The sequence below is a fragment of the Panthera leo genome, chromosome E1, assembly GCF_018350215.1.
Source record: "Panthera leo isolate Ple1 chromosome E1, P.leo_Ple1_pat1.1, whole genome shotgun sequence".
Classification (NCBI taxonomy): domain Eukaryota; kingdom Metazoa; phylum Chordata; class Mammalia; order Carnivora; family Felidae; genus Panthera; species Panthera leo.
Genome location: NC_056692.1, coordinates 9,110,418 through 9,128,297, shown reverse-complemented (window position 1 = coordinate 9,128,297; position 17,880 = coordinate 9,110,418). Strand labels below are relative to the sequence as shown.

General features: G+C 39.1%; 1 protein-coding gene across 4 annotated transcripts in view; it reads right to left on the bottom strand.

Moving 5' to 3' along the window:
• ZNF624 (zinc finger protein 624) overlaps window positions 1-17,825 on the bottom strand; it is a 34,039-nt gene extending 16,214 nt beyond the window's left edge. For 2 of the 4 annotated variants that reach the window (XM_042917513.1, XM_042917514.1), the window contains exons 1-3: window positions 6,935-7,023; window positions 6,385-6,472; window positions 4,865-4,930 (exon numbers count right to left, since the gene is read on the bottom strand). Coding sequence is in view for 1 of the 4 variants with exons in the window: in XM_042917512.1 (XP_042773446.1) it covers window positions 4,865-4,930; window positions 6,935-7,021 (153 nt within the window). In the remaining 3 variants the exon portion in view is untranslated. Of the gene's footprint in view, window positions 1-4,864; window positions 4,931-6,384; window positions 6,473-6,934; window positions 7,024-17,744 lie in introns of those variants that run through there. The other 2 variants (XM_042917512.1, XM_042917515.1) reach the window with 2 other exon arrangements.
• Window positions 17,826-17,880: the final 55 nt, after the last annotated feature.

Below are 17,880 nucleotides of genomic sequence, written 5' to 3'. Positions count from 1 at the left end.
CGCTCAACCAACTGAGCCACCCAGGTGCCCCAAACTAAAATTTTTTTTAAAGCAGAAGGAAATAATAAATATTAGAATCGAGATAAACCAAACAGAGAATAGAAAAACAATAGAGAAAATCAACTAATGCAAAAGTCAGTTCTTTGAAAAGATAACAATTACAAAGCCCTTAGGTAGACTGACTAAGAAAAAAGAGAAGACTCAAATTACTAAAATCAGGAATGAAAAAGGAGACATTACTACTGACCTTACAGAAATAAAAGGATTATAAAAGAATATACTATGAACAACTGTATGCCAACAAATTAGAAAAATCTAGATAAAATGGGCAGATTCCTAGGAAGACACAAACTACCAAAACTGACTCAAGAAGACATAGAAAATATGAAAATTATAATTAAACTTCCTACGAATAAACACCCAGGTTCAAGTGGCTTCACTGAATTCCACCAGACATTTCAAGAAGAATTAACACCAATCTTTCACTAACTCTTCCAAAAAACACAAGGAAACATTCTCAACTCTTTCTGTAAGGCCAGTATTACCAAAATAAGACAAATGTAGAATTTAAGGAAGAGCGAGACAGAATTAATTCAGTCTGATTCAGTTTGAAAACAGCAACAAAGAAAACATAATATATGCCATAGCCAAATGGGATTTATCCCATGTGTACAAAGTTCATTTAATATCTTAAAGTCAATCAAGGTAATACACCATATTAATAGAATAAAGAAAACCCACACAATGATGTTAATAGACCCAACAAAGTATGTGACAAAACCCAACAAACTAGAAATAGAAGCAAACTTCGTCAACATGATAGAGACCATCTATGAAAACCCAACTCAAACATCATACTTAATAGTGAATGGCCATATGCATTCCCTCTGTGATCATAAACCTCACAAAGATGTCCCCTCTCCTCACTTCTATTCAACATTATACTATAAGTTTTAGCAAGAAAAACTAGAGAAGAAAAAGAAATATCAGATTGGAAAGGAAGAAGTAAATTTCTATTTGGAAATGACATAATCTCCACTTACAGATGATATTATGTTGCATATAGAAAACCCAACAAAAGTCCACACACGCCCATGCAAAAACAAAAACAAAAACAAAAACAAAAACAAAAACAAAAACCCTTCTAGAACTAAATAAACTAGTTCAGCAAGGTTCAGGACACAAGATCAATATACGTAAGTCAACCATTTCTATACACTAGCAATGAACATTCCAAAAAAGAAATTAAGAAAAAAATCCATTTAAAATAGCAAAAAGAATAAAACATTTAGGAATGAATTTAACAAAAGATATGCAAGACACGTACACTGAAAATGACAAAATATCACTGAAAGAAACTGAAGAATACCTAAATAAATGGGAAAACATTCCATATTCTTATTATAAAACTTAATATTAAGACTTTAATATTTCCCAAATTGATCAACAGATTCAATACACGTGCTATGAAAATTCTTTTTTTTTAATTAAAAAAAATTTTTTTAATGCTTATTTATTTTTGAGACACAGAGAGCAAGTGGGGAGGGGCAGAGAGAGAGGGAGACACAGAATCTGAAGGAGGTTCCAGGCTCTGAGCTGTCAGCACAGAGCCTGATGCGGGGCTCAAACCCACGGACCATCAGTTCATGACCTAAGCTCAGGTCGGATGCCCAACCGATGAAGCCACCCAGGTGCCCCTGAAAATTCTATTTGCACCTTTTGCAGATATGGAAATGTTAAAAATTATCACTGAAAAACTGGTTTTACTAGAATTAAAGTTAAATAAAACTAAGTTAAATCAAACTAAGTTCAGTACTTATCAACAGGATGTAGAATTTAAGAAAGAGCCACACAAAATTACTCTTCTGTCAGGGATTTCCTGTCAGAAGAACAAAAATAAACCATATGAATTATTCACCAGGTCAAAAATAATGGCACTTTCCTACAGTTCATGACTCAACGTCTGAAACTATTAATATTTTTACCTTAAAAATTTTAAGTCTAAACTATCATATGTTAAAGGGCAATTTTAAGGATGATTGGCCCAGTACTAAATTAAAAAAAAAACAAAACCTATGTAAAAATTATGTGTACGACTGAGTGTCAGAATGTATTTTCTCCTAAAAGCAAAAAGAAAAGCCCAGTTTTACACAAAACATTCTTAGAATAAAACCAACTTTCAAAGTATAATTTAAAAAAACTTCAAAACGTAATTCTAAAAAAAAAGGAGCTGAACTACATAATTAAAAAAAAAAAAACACGATTATCTATAAGAGAGGAGGCAAGAATGGGAAAAAGACTGTCTCTTCAAAAAAAATGGTGTTGGGAAAACTGGACAGCTACATATAAAAGAATGAAACTGGACCACTTTCTTATACCATACACAAAAATAAAGAAAAACTGAATTAAAGACCTAAATGTAAGACCTGAAACCATAAAACATAGGGCTTAGCAACAGTTTTCTGGATCTGTCTCCTGAGGCAAGAGAAACCAAAGCAAAAATAAACAACTGGGACTACAGGAAACTAAAAGTGTTTGCATAGCCAAAGAAACCATCAACACAAAAAGGCAACCTGCTGAAGGGCCCTGCCTCGTTCAGTCAGTGGAGCTTGTAACTCTTGACTTCAGATCGTGAGTTCAAGCCCCAGATTGAGCATAGAGTTTACCTGAAAAAATTAAAAAAAGAAAAAAGGCAACCGAATGAATGGGAGAAGGTATCTGCAAATGATTTATCTGATAAGGGGTTAATATCCAAAATCTAAAAAGAATTCACACAACTCAATAACAAAAAAACAAATAATCTAATTAAAAAGGGCATGTGACCTGAATGAACATTTTCCCAAAGAGAACATGTGAATGGTCAACAAAAAAAATGCAAATCAAAATCACAATGAGATACAGCTGTCAAAGTGGCTTTAAAATAAAAAAGACAAGAAATAATAAGAATTGGCAAGGGTGTGGAGAAAAGGAGTCACTTGTGTATACTGTTGGTGGGAATGCAAGCTGGTGTAGCTGCTATGGAAAACAGTGTGGCGGTTCCTCAAAAAATTCAAACTGGAATTACTATATGATCCAGTAATTCCACTGCTGGGTTGTTGCCCAAAGAAAATAAAAACACTCATTCAAAAAGATAAACGCACCCCTATAATTATTGTAGCATTAGTTACAATAGCTGAGATATAGAAGCAACACAAGTGTCTACTGATAGATAAATGGATAAAGAAGATGTGGCATGTACACACGTACACACACACACACACACACACACACACTGAACTACTACTCAGCCATAAGAAAGAAAAAAACAAAAACAAAACTTTGTCATTCCTGACAACATTGATGGACCTAGAGGTTATTATGCTAAGTGAAATAAATCAAAGATAAATATATGATTTCACTTATACGTGGAGTCTAAAAAAGAAAACAAACGAACAAACAAAAAACAGAAACAGACTCCTAAATACAGAGAACAAAATGGTGGTTGTTGGGGGGGGTGTGAGAGGATGGGTGAAATAGGTGAAGAGGATTAAGAGGTACAAACTTCAGGTTATAAAATAAACGACAGAGATGAAAAGTATAGCACAGAGAGTATAGTCGATAACACTGTAATAACTTTGTATGGTAACAGACAGTAACTACACTTATTGCCACGAGCACGGTGTGATGTACAGAGTTATCCAATCACTATGCTGTACAACTGAAACTAATATAATACTGTATGTCAACTATACTTCAAAAAAAATTTTTTTTTAAAACTTAACCCCTGTAATTCTAAAAGTACTGTCAACACATGCCAAAGATTTACTTAAGTCATTAATGAGAGATCAGCTGCCTGACAAACCTGGTTCAAAGGAGACACAAAAACAGCTGTCTACTGATTGCAGAAAAAAGAATGCTGGAATAAGACCACAAAATCAGTTAGAAACCTGGTGAATGTCCTACAAGGACAATAAAACCATAAGTTTGGGGGTTATTTTTTCTCCAAGGTAAAATAACTTGCAAATTTTCAATGTTCTGGATATTAACCAACAGTAACTAGTACATCAAACAACGTAACTCTCCGGGCTATGTCAGGTGACCCTTACACAGGCTGGTTAGACAATGGTTCAATGTGACACTGAAAGGGCATACATTTACCTTTTGCCTTATTTCTAAGTTTTAGATAACTTTTCTTAACATATCTCATACATTTCTGACTTTGGTATTTTCTGGAAAAATCAGCTAAATTCTATACTCATGAATAAGAAAGTCAGCTTAACAATATAATGAAATAAAAAACCTAAACCAATTTAAACACACCTTAAATACCTCCACTGATGTTCATGTATTCTTGATATTTTTAATGGTGTTGAGTCTCACGATGCAAAGCAAGAGTCAGAGCATGTGATATAGGATACTTTATCATCAGTAGTTACAATGTGACCTGCCACATTAGGGCTGCCACCAAGGGAAATGAAATCCGTCACACTGATGCGGCCAGCCCTGGGGTTACTACAGCTATCAAGCAAGATGATATTCACTGCAAACTTGCAAGGCACTAGGAACATTAAGAACCAGGCACAGTGGGGCGCCTGGGTGGCGCAGTCGGTTAAGCGTCCGACTTCAGCCAGGTCACGATCTCGCGGTCCGTGAGTTCCGAGCCCCGCGTCAGGCTCTGGGCTGATGGCTCGGAGCCTGGAGCCTGTTTCCGATTCTGTGTCTCCCTCTCTCTCTGCCCCTCCCCCGTTCATGCTCTGTCTCTCTCTGTCCCAAAAATAAATAAAAAACGTTGAAAAAAAAAAAAAATTAAAAAAAAAAAAAAAAAAAGAACCAGGCACAGTAAAAGAGGCACTTTATTCCCCTCATGTAACATGTTAGGCATTACCTTTTCCAATTCTGGTTCTTCAGCCTGAAGGTGAAGGTCTTCATCTGGCTTGGAAACTTCAGGATTCTGAAGGGATACAGGATACGATCACTCAGTGATAGGCTGCTGATGACTCACAGCAGAGCCTCAAGTACCAACGGTCCACTGTGGATGTGGCATACATGGGATGATCCCTTTTGTTGTTTGATTTAGGGCTGAAATTAACAGGGTGGCCCCTTTTATTGGTTAATTTAGCGCTGAAATTACCGTCCCATAGTAACATCCAATCATCTTCTTCAACTTTGTTTGAGACAATGACAAACACAAGACTGAGAAAGATACAACCGCATAGTTTTTAATGGAGGCTTCCAACAAAGAACCAATTGTAACAAAAAAATAGATTTATAGTAAGAGGCCTTCAGATCCTACATAATTTTCCCTTTTCATATAGAGTTGAAATGTATTTCTCAGAAAGTATCTATCTTAAGAATAGTATTCAAAACCTACTAACACTATGTACTTTGTACAGCTGAAGATCATTTCAGTATTGTGGGGGGTCGGGGGAACGTCTTGTAGTTACTCAGGTAGCATTTCAGGGACTTCTCACTACATTATTTTCTTAACCTTATAAGCTGTATCCCTATGAGGGCCTGATTTTATAAATGAGATGGTATTTTACTACCTCTTTCGATTAGTACTTATGATTTTAGGTTTTGTGTGTGCCATTTAAAAAAACTATGGGTAATAAAACTACTGAAAGTCCATTGAGAAAAACTGTTATCTTATTTCTCCCCTTCCAAGTTCTTATCTAAAAAATAAAAACATTCAGCTTCCAGAAAATTAATGATGTGAACATCAACCTCTGGTAATTAGGGATGGGTCTGGCCATGTCAATACTAGACAAATACTTCAGATATGCTGATCAAGTGTAACATTTTGGTTTTTATTTATCTTTTCAAGGGTATGTTTTAAGGACTGTTTACACGTTATACATCCTGGCTATAAAGAGTGAAAGGTCACTACTATAGGTTACCGCAGATCATGACTAGACAAACTGTATTTGTTGGTATTACCTTTCTTCGGAATCTATTTCAAAAAGTCACTGCTAAGACACGGCTTGTACCTCACTGACACCCACCTCAAACATACACACATACATATATATACTTAAATGTCTTCAGGGAAGCATTAAAAGATTCAGCTTAAATATCTAATTTCCAGTACTATCTTCCATACTTTCCAGCTGGAATCACTAGCTCACCCCACTGTTCTCTTGCCCTTAAACTCCCTTCTCACCTGAAGTACCCTTATAAATACTTTACGACAACTTAAATCCCACTTGTGAGTACTACCTAAGTCTAACTGTCCTCATGAGCTTTCTGTGACCAGTTTTGCCCATACTAATGCCCATTTCTTTTCTTACATAGCACTCATCATGTTTATCATACAGCTAAGCATCATTAGCAAAATTCCTAGCAATAGATGCAGGAACTATCATTCACCTAAACAAATTATGTAACTATTTCTTTTGTAGGCCTTACCTCAATGAGACTGTAAGCACCCTACAGCCAAGCTCTGTGTCTTAAACATCTTCTTTCTCTCCATGTCATCTATTAAGCTTGGTCACTTCTTAATGGGTAGAAAAGAGGAGATCACTGAGAGTGGGCACAAGGGGAACGGTCCCTCTTAATTAAGAGGGTGTAGGTGTGTCTGTGTGTACATACTTTCCCCAAAATTTCCTAAGCAATATTTCTAATTTAAAATATTCGATTCTTTTACCCCACAAATAACTGAAATTTCCTGGGAACAATACAAATTTAACATCAAAAGTAAATTTCCTAGACTGTTTATAAAAAAATAGCAAAAGTATTTTTGAAAGATCATGTGTCTTGATATTTGGTTCCATATGTACAGTGAAACTTCTTACAGATTACAAGCTTCACTATGATAAACCCAATTTTCATGGGGGAAACCACCTGATTCAGTTACCAGAAGGGGTCTGGGTGAGATACAGAAGTCACAGAATTCAGGAAAAATAGACATGCTCTTAAACCAAGATGCAGGTCAGGACTAGAGGAAACCCCAACTTACCAGAGGTCCAACAGAAAAAACCACAGCAGCCATAATCTCTTCCTCTGTGTTCCCCTCTCTGCCGAGAGTGGGGTCCTGCAAAGACATGGCTGAGAAAGAGAAATAAGCAATGAAAATCAATCCTGCCTTGGAAATCTCAGAATTACCTAATTGGAATCCTGACATTACAAGGAAGCATGACTAAAGGACACAAGATTAACCCCCAAGATCAGTGAGAAAAAAAAGATCCTTGCTCCTGGATATTGTGACATTTTAATACCAATAAATGTAGTCACAACTAGTAGGCCAGACATTGTACAAGGATTTTTTAAATTACAAGTGGGATTCATTTCTGGGCTGCAGGGCTGGTTCAATATTCACAAATCAATCAATGTGATACAGCACATTAACAGAAGAAAGGATAAAAACCATATGATCCTGTCAATAGATCCAGGAAAAGCATTTGACAAAATACAGCATCTTTCTTAATAAAAACCCTCAAGAAAGTCCGGAAAGAAGGAACATACCTTAACATCGTAAAAGCCATATATGAAAGACCCACAGCTAATATCATCCTTAATGGGGAAAAACTAAGAGCTTTCCCTCTGAGATCACGAACACGAGAGGAATGTCCGCTTTCGCCACTTTTGTTTAACATAGTGTTGGAAGTCCTAGCCTCAGCAATCAGACAACAAAATGAAATAAAAGGCATCCAGATTGGCAAAGGAGTTAAACTTTCACTTTTTGCAGATGACGTGATATTCTTCATGCAAAACCCGAAAGACTCCACCCCAAAACTGCTAGAACTAATACATGAATTCAGCAAAGTCACAAGATATAAAATCGATGTACAGAAATCAAGTTGCATTTCTATTTGCCAATAATGAAGCAACAGAAAGAGATATCAAGGAACTGATCTCATTTACAATTGCACCGAGAACCATAAAATACTTAGGAATAAACCTAACCAAAGAGGTAAAAGATCTGTACACTGAAAACTATAGAAAGCTTATGCAAGAAACTGAAGACACAAAGAAATGGGAAAACATTCCATGGTCATGGATTGGAAGAATAAATATTGTTAAAATGTTGACACTACCCAAAGCAATCTACACATTCAATGCAATCCCAATCAAAATAGCACCAACATTCTTCTCAGAGCTAGAGCAAACAATCCTAAAATATGTATGAAACCACAGAAGACCCCAAATAGCCAAAGTAATGTTGAAAAAGAAAACTAAAGCTGGAGGCATCACAATCCTGGCTGGACCTCAGCCTGTACTACAAAGGTGAAATCATCAAGACAGTATGGTATTTGGCACAAAAACAGACACATGGGAAAGAACAGACAAATGGAATAGAACAGAGAACCCAGAATTGGACCCACAAATGTATGGCCAACTAATCTTCGACAAAGCATGAAAGAGTATCCAATAGAAAAAAAGTGTCTCTTTAGCAAATGGTGCTGGGAGAACTGGACAGTAACATGCAGAAGAATGAAACTGGACCACTTTCTTGCAATTCAAAATGGATGAAAGACCTAAATGCGAGACAAGAAACCATCAAAATCCTAGAAGAGAAAACAGGCAACAATCTCTTTGCCCTCAGCCGCAGCAACTTCTTAATTGACACATCTCCAAAGGTAAGGGAAATAAAAGAAAATTGAACTACTGGGACCTCATCAAGATAAAAAGCTTCTGCAGAGCAAAGGAAACAATCAACAAAATTAAAGGCAACCAACGGAATGGGAGAAGATATCTGTAAATGACATATCAGATAAAGGGTTAGTATCCAAAATCTATGAAGACTTACCAAACTCAACACCCGAAAAACAAATAATCCAGTGAAGAAATGGGCAAAAGACATGAATAGACACTTCTAAAAAGAAGACATCCAAATGGCCAACTGACACGTGAAAAAATGCTCAACATCACTCGTCATCAGGGAAATGCAAATCAGAATCACATTGAGATACCACCTCACACTAATGAGAGTGGCTACAATTAAAACCTTAGGAAACAACAGACATTGATGAGGATGTGGAGATAGGGGAACCCTCTTGCATTATTGGTGGGAATGCAAACTAGTGCAGCCATTCTGGGAAACAGCATGCAGGTTCCTCAAAAAATTAAAAATAGAATTACCCTACAACCCAGCAATGCACTACTAGGAATTTACCCAAGGATACAGGAGTGATGATTCATAGGGCCACATGTATCCCAGTGTTTATAGCAGCACTATCAACAATAACCAAATTATGGAAAGAGACCACATGTCCATCAACTGATGAATGGATGAAGATGTGGTGTATATATATACACACACACACACAAACACACACACACACACACACACACACACACACACACACACAATGGAATACTACTTGGCAACGAACAAGAATGAAATCTTGCCATTTGAAACAATGTGGATGAAACTGGAGGGTATTATGCTAAATGAAGTAAGTCAGAGAAAGACAGATATCATATGTTTTCACTCATAGGAGGAGGTTGAGAAACTTAACAGAAGATCATGGGAGAAGGGAAGGAAAAAATAGCTACAAACAGAGAGGGACGTAAACCATAAGAGACTCTTAAATACAGAGAACAACCTGAGGGTTGATGGGGGTTGGGGACCCGGGAGGTGGGGAAAATGGGTGATTGAGGAGGGCATTTTTTGGGATGAGCACTGGGTATTGTAGGTAAATGATGAATCATGGAAATCTACTCCCAAAGCCAAGAGCATGCTGTACACACTGTATGTTAGCTAACTTGACAATAAAAAAAAAATAATAATAAAATATCTTTTCTTTTAAAAAAATATTTATTTACTTTTTATTGAGTAAACTCTACCCCCAACATTGGGCTTGAACTCATGACCCCGAGATCAAGAGTTGCATGCTGTACTGAGCCAGCCAGGTTCCCCTAAAAATACCTTTTTATTCGAACTTCACATCAACCCAATGGTAATTATATTCCCATTCCACTGTGAAGAAAATGAGGCTTAGAAAAACTACACTACTTACCTGAGGCCATATATGACCTCAAATCAGTCTAATTCCAATGCTCACACCTTTTCCACTAAATCAATTTGCTGTGTGATGTGAAAAAAAATAATTCAATCTTCCTTTGCCACAATCATCGACTCATCTAAAAATGAACCACTTTGGGGCACCTGGGTGGCTCAATCGGCCTAAGTGTCCAACACTTGATTTCAGCTCAGGTCATAATCTTGTGGCTCATGAGCTTGAGCCCTGTATCAAGCTCTGCACTGATGGCACAGAGCCTGCTTGGGACTCTCTCTCTGCCCCTCAGCCGTTTGCTCTCTTTGTCTCTCTTGAAATGAATAGATACACTTAAAAATTTTTTTAAAAAGAATACGCATCCAAGAGCTTATATTCACAAGCGTAGTGTGAAGAACAGCAGCATGAACATTACTGGGGAGGTTGTGAAAGATACAAAATCTGAGGTTCAACTACAGAACCTACTGAATAAGAATGAGCTTTTTCATAAGATCCCTAGCTGATTCATATGCCACACATGAAAGCTGAAGGCAATATGGATCTAAAAAAGATCATGCCAACAAATTAGACAAGCTAGAAGAAACAAGTAATTTCCTAAAACATGTGATCTACTAAGACAGAATCGTGAAGAGTGAGAAAATCTGACAGGCCGATTACTAGTAAGGAGATGGAATCAATAAATCAATAATAAAAAATCTCCCCCAAAAAACAAAGTCCAGTACTAGGTAGGTTCATTGCTGAATTCTATCAAACATTTAAGAAGAATTAATACCAACTGTTCTCAAACTCTTTGAAAAAACAGAGAGGAAAGAATACTTCCAAACTGATTTTACAAGGCTAGCATTACCTGGATTCCAAATCCAGGCAAGGACACAAGAAAAGAAAATTAGAGGTCAATAACCCTGTTGAACACAGATGCAAAATTCCTCAACAAAATAGTAGCAAACTCAATTCAACAATATAGCAAAAGGATCATACACAATGACCAACTGGGATTTATTCCAGTGATGCAAGGATGGTTCAATATCTGCAAGGCAATCAATGTGATACACCACATTAGCAAAATGAAGAATAAAAATCGTATGATCATCTCAACAGACGCAGAAAAAGCATTTGGCAAAATTCAACATCCATTATGATAAAAACTGTCAACAAAGGGGGTATAGAGAGGACATAATGCAACATAATAAAGGCAATATATGACAAGCCCACAGCTAACACACTTAATGGTGAAATGATAAAACTTTTTCTAAGATCAGGAACAGAGCAAGACAAGGATGTCCATTGTCATCATTTATATTCAGCATGATACTGGAAGATCTATACATAAGATTTAACCATAAGACACTAAATGGAAAAATACTCTGTGCTCGTGCATTGGAAGAACCAATGTTGTCCAAAGAAATTTACAGATTTAATGCAATCCCTATAAAAATACCAACATTTTTCACAAAACTAGAAATAATACCTAAAATTTCCTTAAATGTTTCTCAAAAATAGTACTGCATTTTCCCAACACACACACACACACACACACACACACACACACACTCACAATAGTACTACATTTCCCAGCAATTTCACTTCTGGGCATTTACATACAGGAAGCAAAAACACTAATTCAAAAAGATATCCACACCCATGGGTTCACTGTAGCATTAATTACAAAAGCCAAGGAATGGAAGTGTTTGTTGACAGATGAATGGATAATGTGAGACACAGATACACGACTATTATTCATCCATAAAAAAAAAAAAGGAAATCTTGCCATTTGTGAAAACATGGATGCACCAAGAGAGCATTATGCTAGGTGAAACAAGTCAGACAGATGTAAACAAGTATGACCTCACTCTTATGTGGAATATAACAAAACAAAACAAAATCTAAACTTGAACTCATAGGTTCAGAAAACAGATTGGTGGTTGCCAGAGGCAGGGATCAACAGTGGCAAGAAGATGGTCAAAAGCTATAAACTTCCACTTATAAAATAAGCAAGTCCTGGAAATGTAATATATATAATGGTGACTAAAGTTCATAATAATACTGTATTGTATATTTTAAGTTGATAAGAGAGTAAATCTTAAAAGATGTGTGGTGATGGACGTTAACTAGATTTGTGGTGATCACTTTGCAATATATACACATATTGAACCATGCTGTATGGCATGTTGTATGCCTGAAACTAATATAATGTTATATGTCAATTACATCTCAATTAAAAAATGAAGTAATAAGTATATTTGTGGATTAAAAAAAGAATGAAAGAAACCTCTCACTACAAATACACACACACACTAAAACAGACCATTATGCCAGGATACATTCCAAAATATTCAAGCCACAATTCACAACAACAACAAAAAGAAAATGAAGACACCTAAATTTGGGACTGGCAGTGCAATTTAAACACACTGTTTGGTATGACAACATATAATAGCATTCATCAAAGCTGGTGGAAAGAAGAAAAATAGCACACATATTAGAATATAATAAAAAGAAAAAGAAACAATGAATATGGTTAACAGAGAAAGGCCACAGGTTTATGATGAGACAGAAAGGTACGAATAATAAAAAGTAAGAGAATACTTATCTACAAATATGACTTAGCTGACCTGTAGCCAATCAAAAAAACAAATACATGCAACCTGATGGCTAGATATATGACCATCCACTAAGCCAGCAGAGACACCTAGGCACCGTTTCCCTTCCCGGCCCCCTTCTTAAATTTTTTTTTTTTTTTAACGTTTTATTTATTTTTGAGACAGGGAGAGACAGAGCATGAACAGGGGAGGGTCAGAAAGAGGGAGACACAGAATCTGAAACAGGCTCCAGGCTCCGTGCTGTCAGCACAGAGCCCGATGCGGGGCTCGAACCCACGGACCGCGAGATCATGACCTGAGCCGAAGTCGGCCGCCCAACCAACTGAGCCACCCAGGCGCCCCCCGGCCCCCTTCTTAAATGAGGATGTGACCTTGTTGATGCTGAGTCTGGTTCAAGAACCAGGTGTGCCTGATAAATGAGATTTCCTTACACCCAACGGTACAGATTGTTAATATAAATTCATCCAACATGGTAATAGCAGTTTCATGTATAAAAAAGGGCAGTGACATACCAAGTTCTGAAACCCTACTTTGTGCAAAATGTGTTACCAGCAGTTGCATGGACCCTCAGTTAGGGACTCTGTTATGATTAATAAGCATGCTCAGTGTCCTCCTGTCCTGAATGAACACCTTACTTCACATAAGATTGAGGAGCTTTGGCTTAATAAACAGCAGAACGTTATTAACCTAATCTTAAAGTTTGTGCCAATCAGCTCATCCGAAATGATACTTGCAATAATAACCAATATCTTCTGAAAAACAAGAACTGTATAAAGCATGGCTGTTATAAATTCTAGAGGTGAAATTAAAATAAATATGGAGTATACTGGAACATATTCAAAAGTTATTTTCAAGTATTCAAGGAGCATTTGCTAATATTAATCCTATACTAGACTACTGACAATAAAGAAAATCTCAATCAAAAACAAGAAACTGAATACATGACATTCTCTAACCATGATGTAGTAGAATTACAAACATAAGCCTGAAGGGAGGAAGGAAAAAACTCAATCACCAGGGAATGAAAATCAAATAAACCCTCCTGAATACCTATTAAGTCTAAGAGAGAACTTTAATTGCCAGTGAATTAGAAAGTGAGAGAATAATAGATTAAAAACTCGTTGATTCCTGCCAAAACTTTAAAAAGATAAAATTTATATCCCTAAAGACATTCAATTAACATTAAAAAATGTTTTTAATGTTTATTTATATTTTGACAGGGAGAGAGACAGAGACAGAGACAGCACGAGCGGGGGAGGGGCAGAGAGATGGAGACAGAATCTGAAGGAGGCTCCAGGCTCCACACTGTCAGCACAGAACCCAACGTGGGGCTCGAACTCACAAACCTTGAGATCATGACCTGAGCTGAAGTTGGGATGCTTAACTGACTGAGTGACCCAGGTGCCCCACAACTAACATGTTTTTAAAGAATAAAAATATTAAACATCTAACTAAATAAGAAAAATAATTTACAAGCAAACCATAAGGAAGAAATAATAAGGAAACTAATAAATTAGAAAACAAAACAGCTGAGAACGGAAGGAGGTGATTCTCTAAATAATGAACATATAAGCCACTGGCTAAAGAAGAAAAAATACCAATAAACCAAAAATAGAAACAAGAAAGGGGCTATAACATATAAATCATCTTAAAATTGTAGGTCAATAAAAATAAAATTTTCCAAAGAACAATTTTTGTTAAAAAATATTCTAAGACTGACTCAAGCAGCAGAAAACTTAGGTAGGCCAATGCAGTAGCGACTGCTAATTGCCTTTCAACATCCAGTCTCCCCTTCTCCTTGACAAAGGTTTGAAATCTCAGCTGGCCACAAGGCCACCCAACTACAGACATTTCCCAGCCACCTTGCAGGCAGGTGTGCCCAGGTCACTAAATTATAACAAACGGGATTTGAATAAAAGGGTTGATATCACATCTTTTTTTTTTTTTTTAAAGAGTTTTAGTTTATTTTTTTAAAGTTTACTTATTTATCTTGAGAGAGAGAGAGCATACTTGTGTCAGCAGGGGAGGGGCAGAGGGAGAAGGAGAGCGAGAATCCCAAGCAGGCTCTGCATTACCAGCACGGAGCCCAGCAAGGAGCCCAATATGGACCCCAATGAGGAACACAATGAAGGGCTCGAACACCCGAACTGTGAGATCATGACTTGAGCCGAAATCAAGAGTCTGACGCTTAACCAAATGAGCCACCCAAGTGCCCCCAGGTGACATCACATCTTTCCCAGGGAGCTGTCTGTCCTCCAGTTCTTTGTTCCCTACCCCCCCCCCCCCACCCCCTGCAAAAGGCTTGCAATGCAACAGTATGAAAGTGAGCCAGCTTCTACCATAGGAAAGACAACAGCCCCTAGGAGGTGCTGAAGCAAAAAGAGGAATGGAACCTGGGTTTCTAGATGACCTAATGCCATAGAGCTGCCTACCCCTACCCACCCTTATCACTGCCAGTCACCTGAAAACTCAGACTTTTATGAGAAAGAAACAGTCTTTCTTGGGGTGCCTGGGTGGCTCAGTCAGTTGAACATCTTACTCTTGATGTAACAAAAAAAAATTTTTTTTAACATTTATTATTAAGAGACAGAGAGACACAGAGCGTGAGCAGGAGAGGGGTAGAGAGAGGAGGAGACATAGAATCCGAAGCAGGCTCTAGGCTATGAGCTGTCAGCACGGAGCCCGACGTGGGTTCGAACTCACAAACTGTGAGATCATGACCTGAGCCGACGTCGATCACCTGACCAACTGAGCCACCCAGGCGCCCCCCTGACTCTTGATTTTTATAGTTAAGTCTCAGAGTTAATAAAAGTGCTTTTCCCATACTTCAGTGTTTCTCTACCTTATTTTAGGTCATGGGTTCCTTTGCAAATCTAATGAAAATGAGTTTTTCCCCAGAAAACTCCTACATATAATTAGGAAACTCCCACATCTTAAATCTGAGGATGCAAAAAGCTCATTAAAAAGGAAATTCTGGGGGCACCTGGGTGGCTCAGTTGGTTGAGCATCTGACTCTTGATTTCAGTTCAGGTCATGATCTCAAGATTCGCAGGACTGAGCCCCGAATAAGGCTCTGTGCTCCCAGTGCCTGGGATTCTTCCTCTCCCTCTCTGCCCCTCCCCTGCTCATGCTCTCTCTCCAAGTAAGAGAAGAAAAACAAGGAAATTCTGGGACGCCTGGCTGGCTCAGTCGGTAGAGTGTGTGACTCTTGATCACAGGGTCGAGAGTTCAAGCCCCACCTTGGGTGTAGAGATCACTGAAATAAAATCTTAAAAAAAAAAAAAAAGGAAATTCCTCAGCTCCATCCAAGATCTGATCACCACCTCTAGGTATGAGACACAGAAATCTACATTGTCAACAAGCACCTCAAACATTTACCTTGATAAATATTGTTCTAAAGCAAACTAATTCCTCAACCCCAAATTAAATACTCTTCTTTAAAAAATTTTTTTTCAACGTTTGTTTGTTTATTTATTTAGAGAGACAGAGCATGAGTGGGAAGGGGCAGAGCGAGAGAGAGGGAGACACAGAATTCCAAGCAGGCTCCAGGCTTGGAGTTGTCAGCACAGAGCCCGATGCAGGCCTCTGCGGGGCTCAAATTCATGAATAGTGAGATCATGACCTGAGCCTGAAGTAGGATGCAAAACCGACTGAGCCACCCAGGCATCCCATCAATTTTTAAAGATTAATGAACTCCTCCTTGGCAATATGCCATGTAGATAATGCTAGTCAAATACGTTTAATACCAAACTGGGCAATAAGCATCTGTTTAAATTTTATAATCAGAACAGCCAACGCTATTTAATCGAGATCAGCTTGATCTCTATTGTGTACAAAAGAACGCATAGAGAAAAAGACAGCAAGTCAACAAACGGAAGCCCACTGTGACCTCGGAGACCTGGGCCTGTGATGTTTACACTCCTACTTTTCTACACTTTCCAAGTAGACAATAAGAAGTATTTGCATATACATAGGAGTTTGGTGTAGTAATAAAGTTCCAGAGTGTCCACCTCCCCCCGGTTCTAACCTTGGTTTAGCTACTGGAGAAATGTGTCCATTGGCAAAATCATTTGAGCACACGTTATTAGCGAATGAGGTTTACCGCCCTGTTTCTCCTTTCACCTCGGCCATTATGCAGAAGATATCTAATCCAGGCCAACACTTCTCCATAGTCGTAATCGCCTAGATATTTTTTTTTCTGGATAGTGTCCCTGTCTGTCTTCCCAAGCACCGCGGAAGTATCAAAGACGTGAAAAATGTCACTTGCTGTGGGTCCTCAGCTAGCTTTGTTATTTTAAAATAACGAGGGGGGGGGGGGGGGCACCTGGGTGGCTCAGTCGGTTAAGCGTCTGACTTCAGCTCAGGTCATGATCTCGCGGTTCGTGAGTTCGAGCCCCATGTCGGGCTCTGTGCTGACAGCTCGGAGCCTGGAGCCTGCTTCGGATTCTGGGTCTCCCTCTGTCTCTGCCCCTCACCTGCTCACGCTCCATCTCTCTCTCTCTCTCTCTCTCTCAAAAATAAATAAACATAAAATAAATAAAATAAAATAAAATAAAATAAAATAACGAAGGGGTCCATGGTCTTGTTGAGAACTTCAGCGCCACGGACCAATCCAGCATTTCCCAGCCAAAGCAATAATGCCATTATCAGGTCTGGGAGAGACAGGTGATTTGAAAGTGATTACGTGAAATGCCATAAAATGAGACGGGGCGGGGAAGCTGCCTCGGTTACCGAAAGGACAGGAGTTCATCCACCTGTCAGGCCATCAGGTGTGAAATCGTTCCATCCCTGCGGGTTCAGAAGCCAGGACGGAGACTGTCCTTCCTCCAGCCTCGCCCTTTTTCCCTAAGTGCCCATCCGGGGTCCCCCCACTTCCTCCATCAAAGGCGCGGGACTGGGAAGAGGCGGAAGGTCAGGTCAGAGGCCAGCAGGCCCTAGTCGAACCCTACTAAGCCTACGGCCGCGCCCCGTGCTCCCCAACCCCAGCGCCGCGCCCGCCGCCGAGGGCACCCCCAGCCCCGGAGCCAAGCGTGGGGGAGACCGCGCCGACAGCCAGGCAGGAGGCCCAGCCCCAGTCGCCTCTCGGGTGGGCGTGTCGGCTCAGGGACGGGCTCTGGAGGGAACGGCCCCGCCCCGGACGCCGCCAGGAGCCCAGCGCCGAGGGAGGGGCGGCGGGGAACCGGGGCCCGGCGCCCGGGGCAACGAGTACCTGGCTGCCGAACTGAGGACAACTGAGGGCACTCGCAGAGCAGGGCGGGAACGCTTCCAGCAATGGCGCCGGCTTGGCGGGGCCGGCCGCCAGGCAAGACAATGCGCCTGCGCGGCCGGGGCGCCAGAACTCCAAC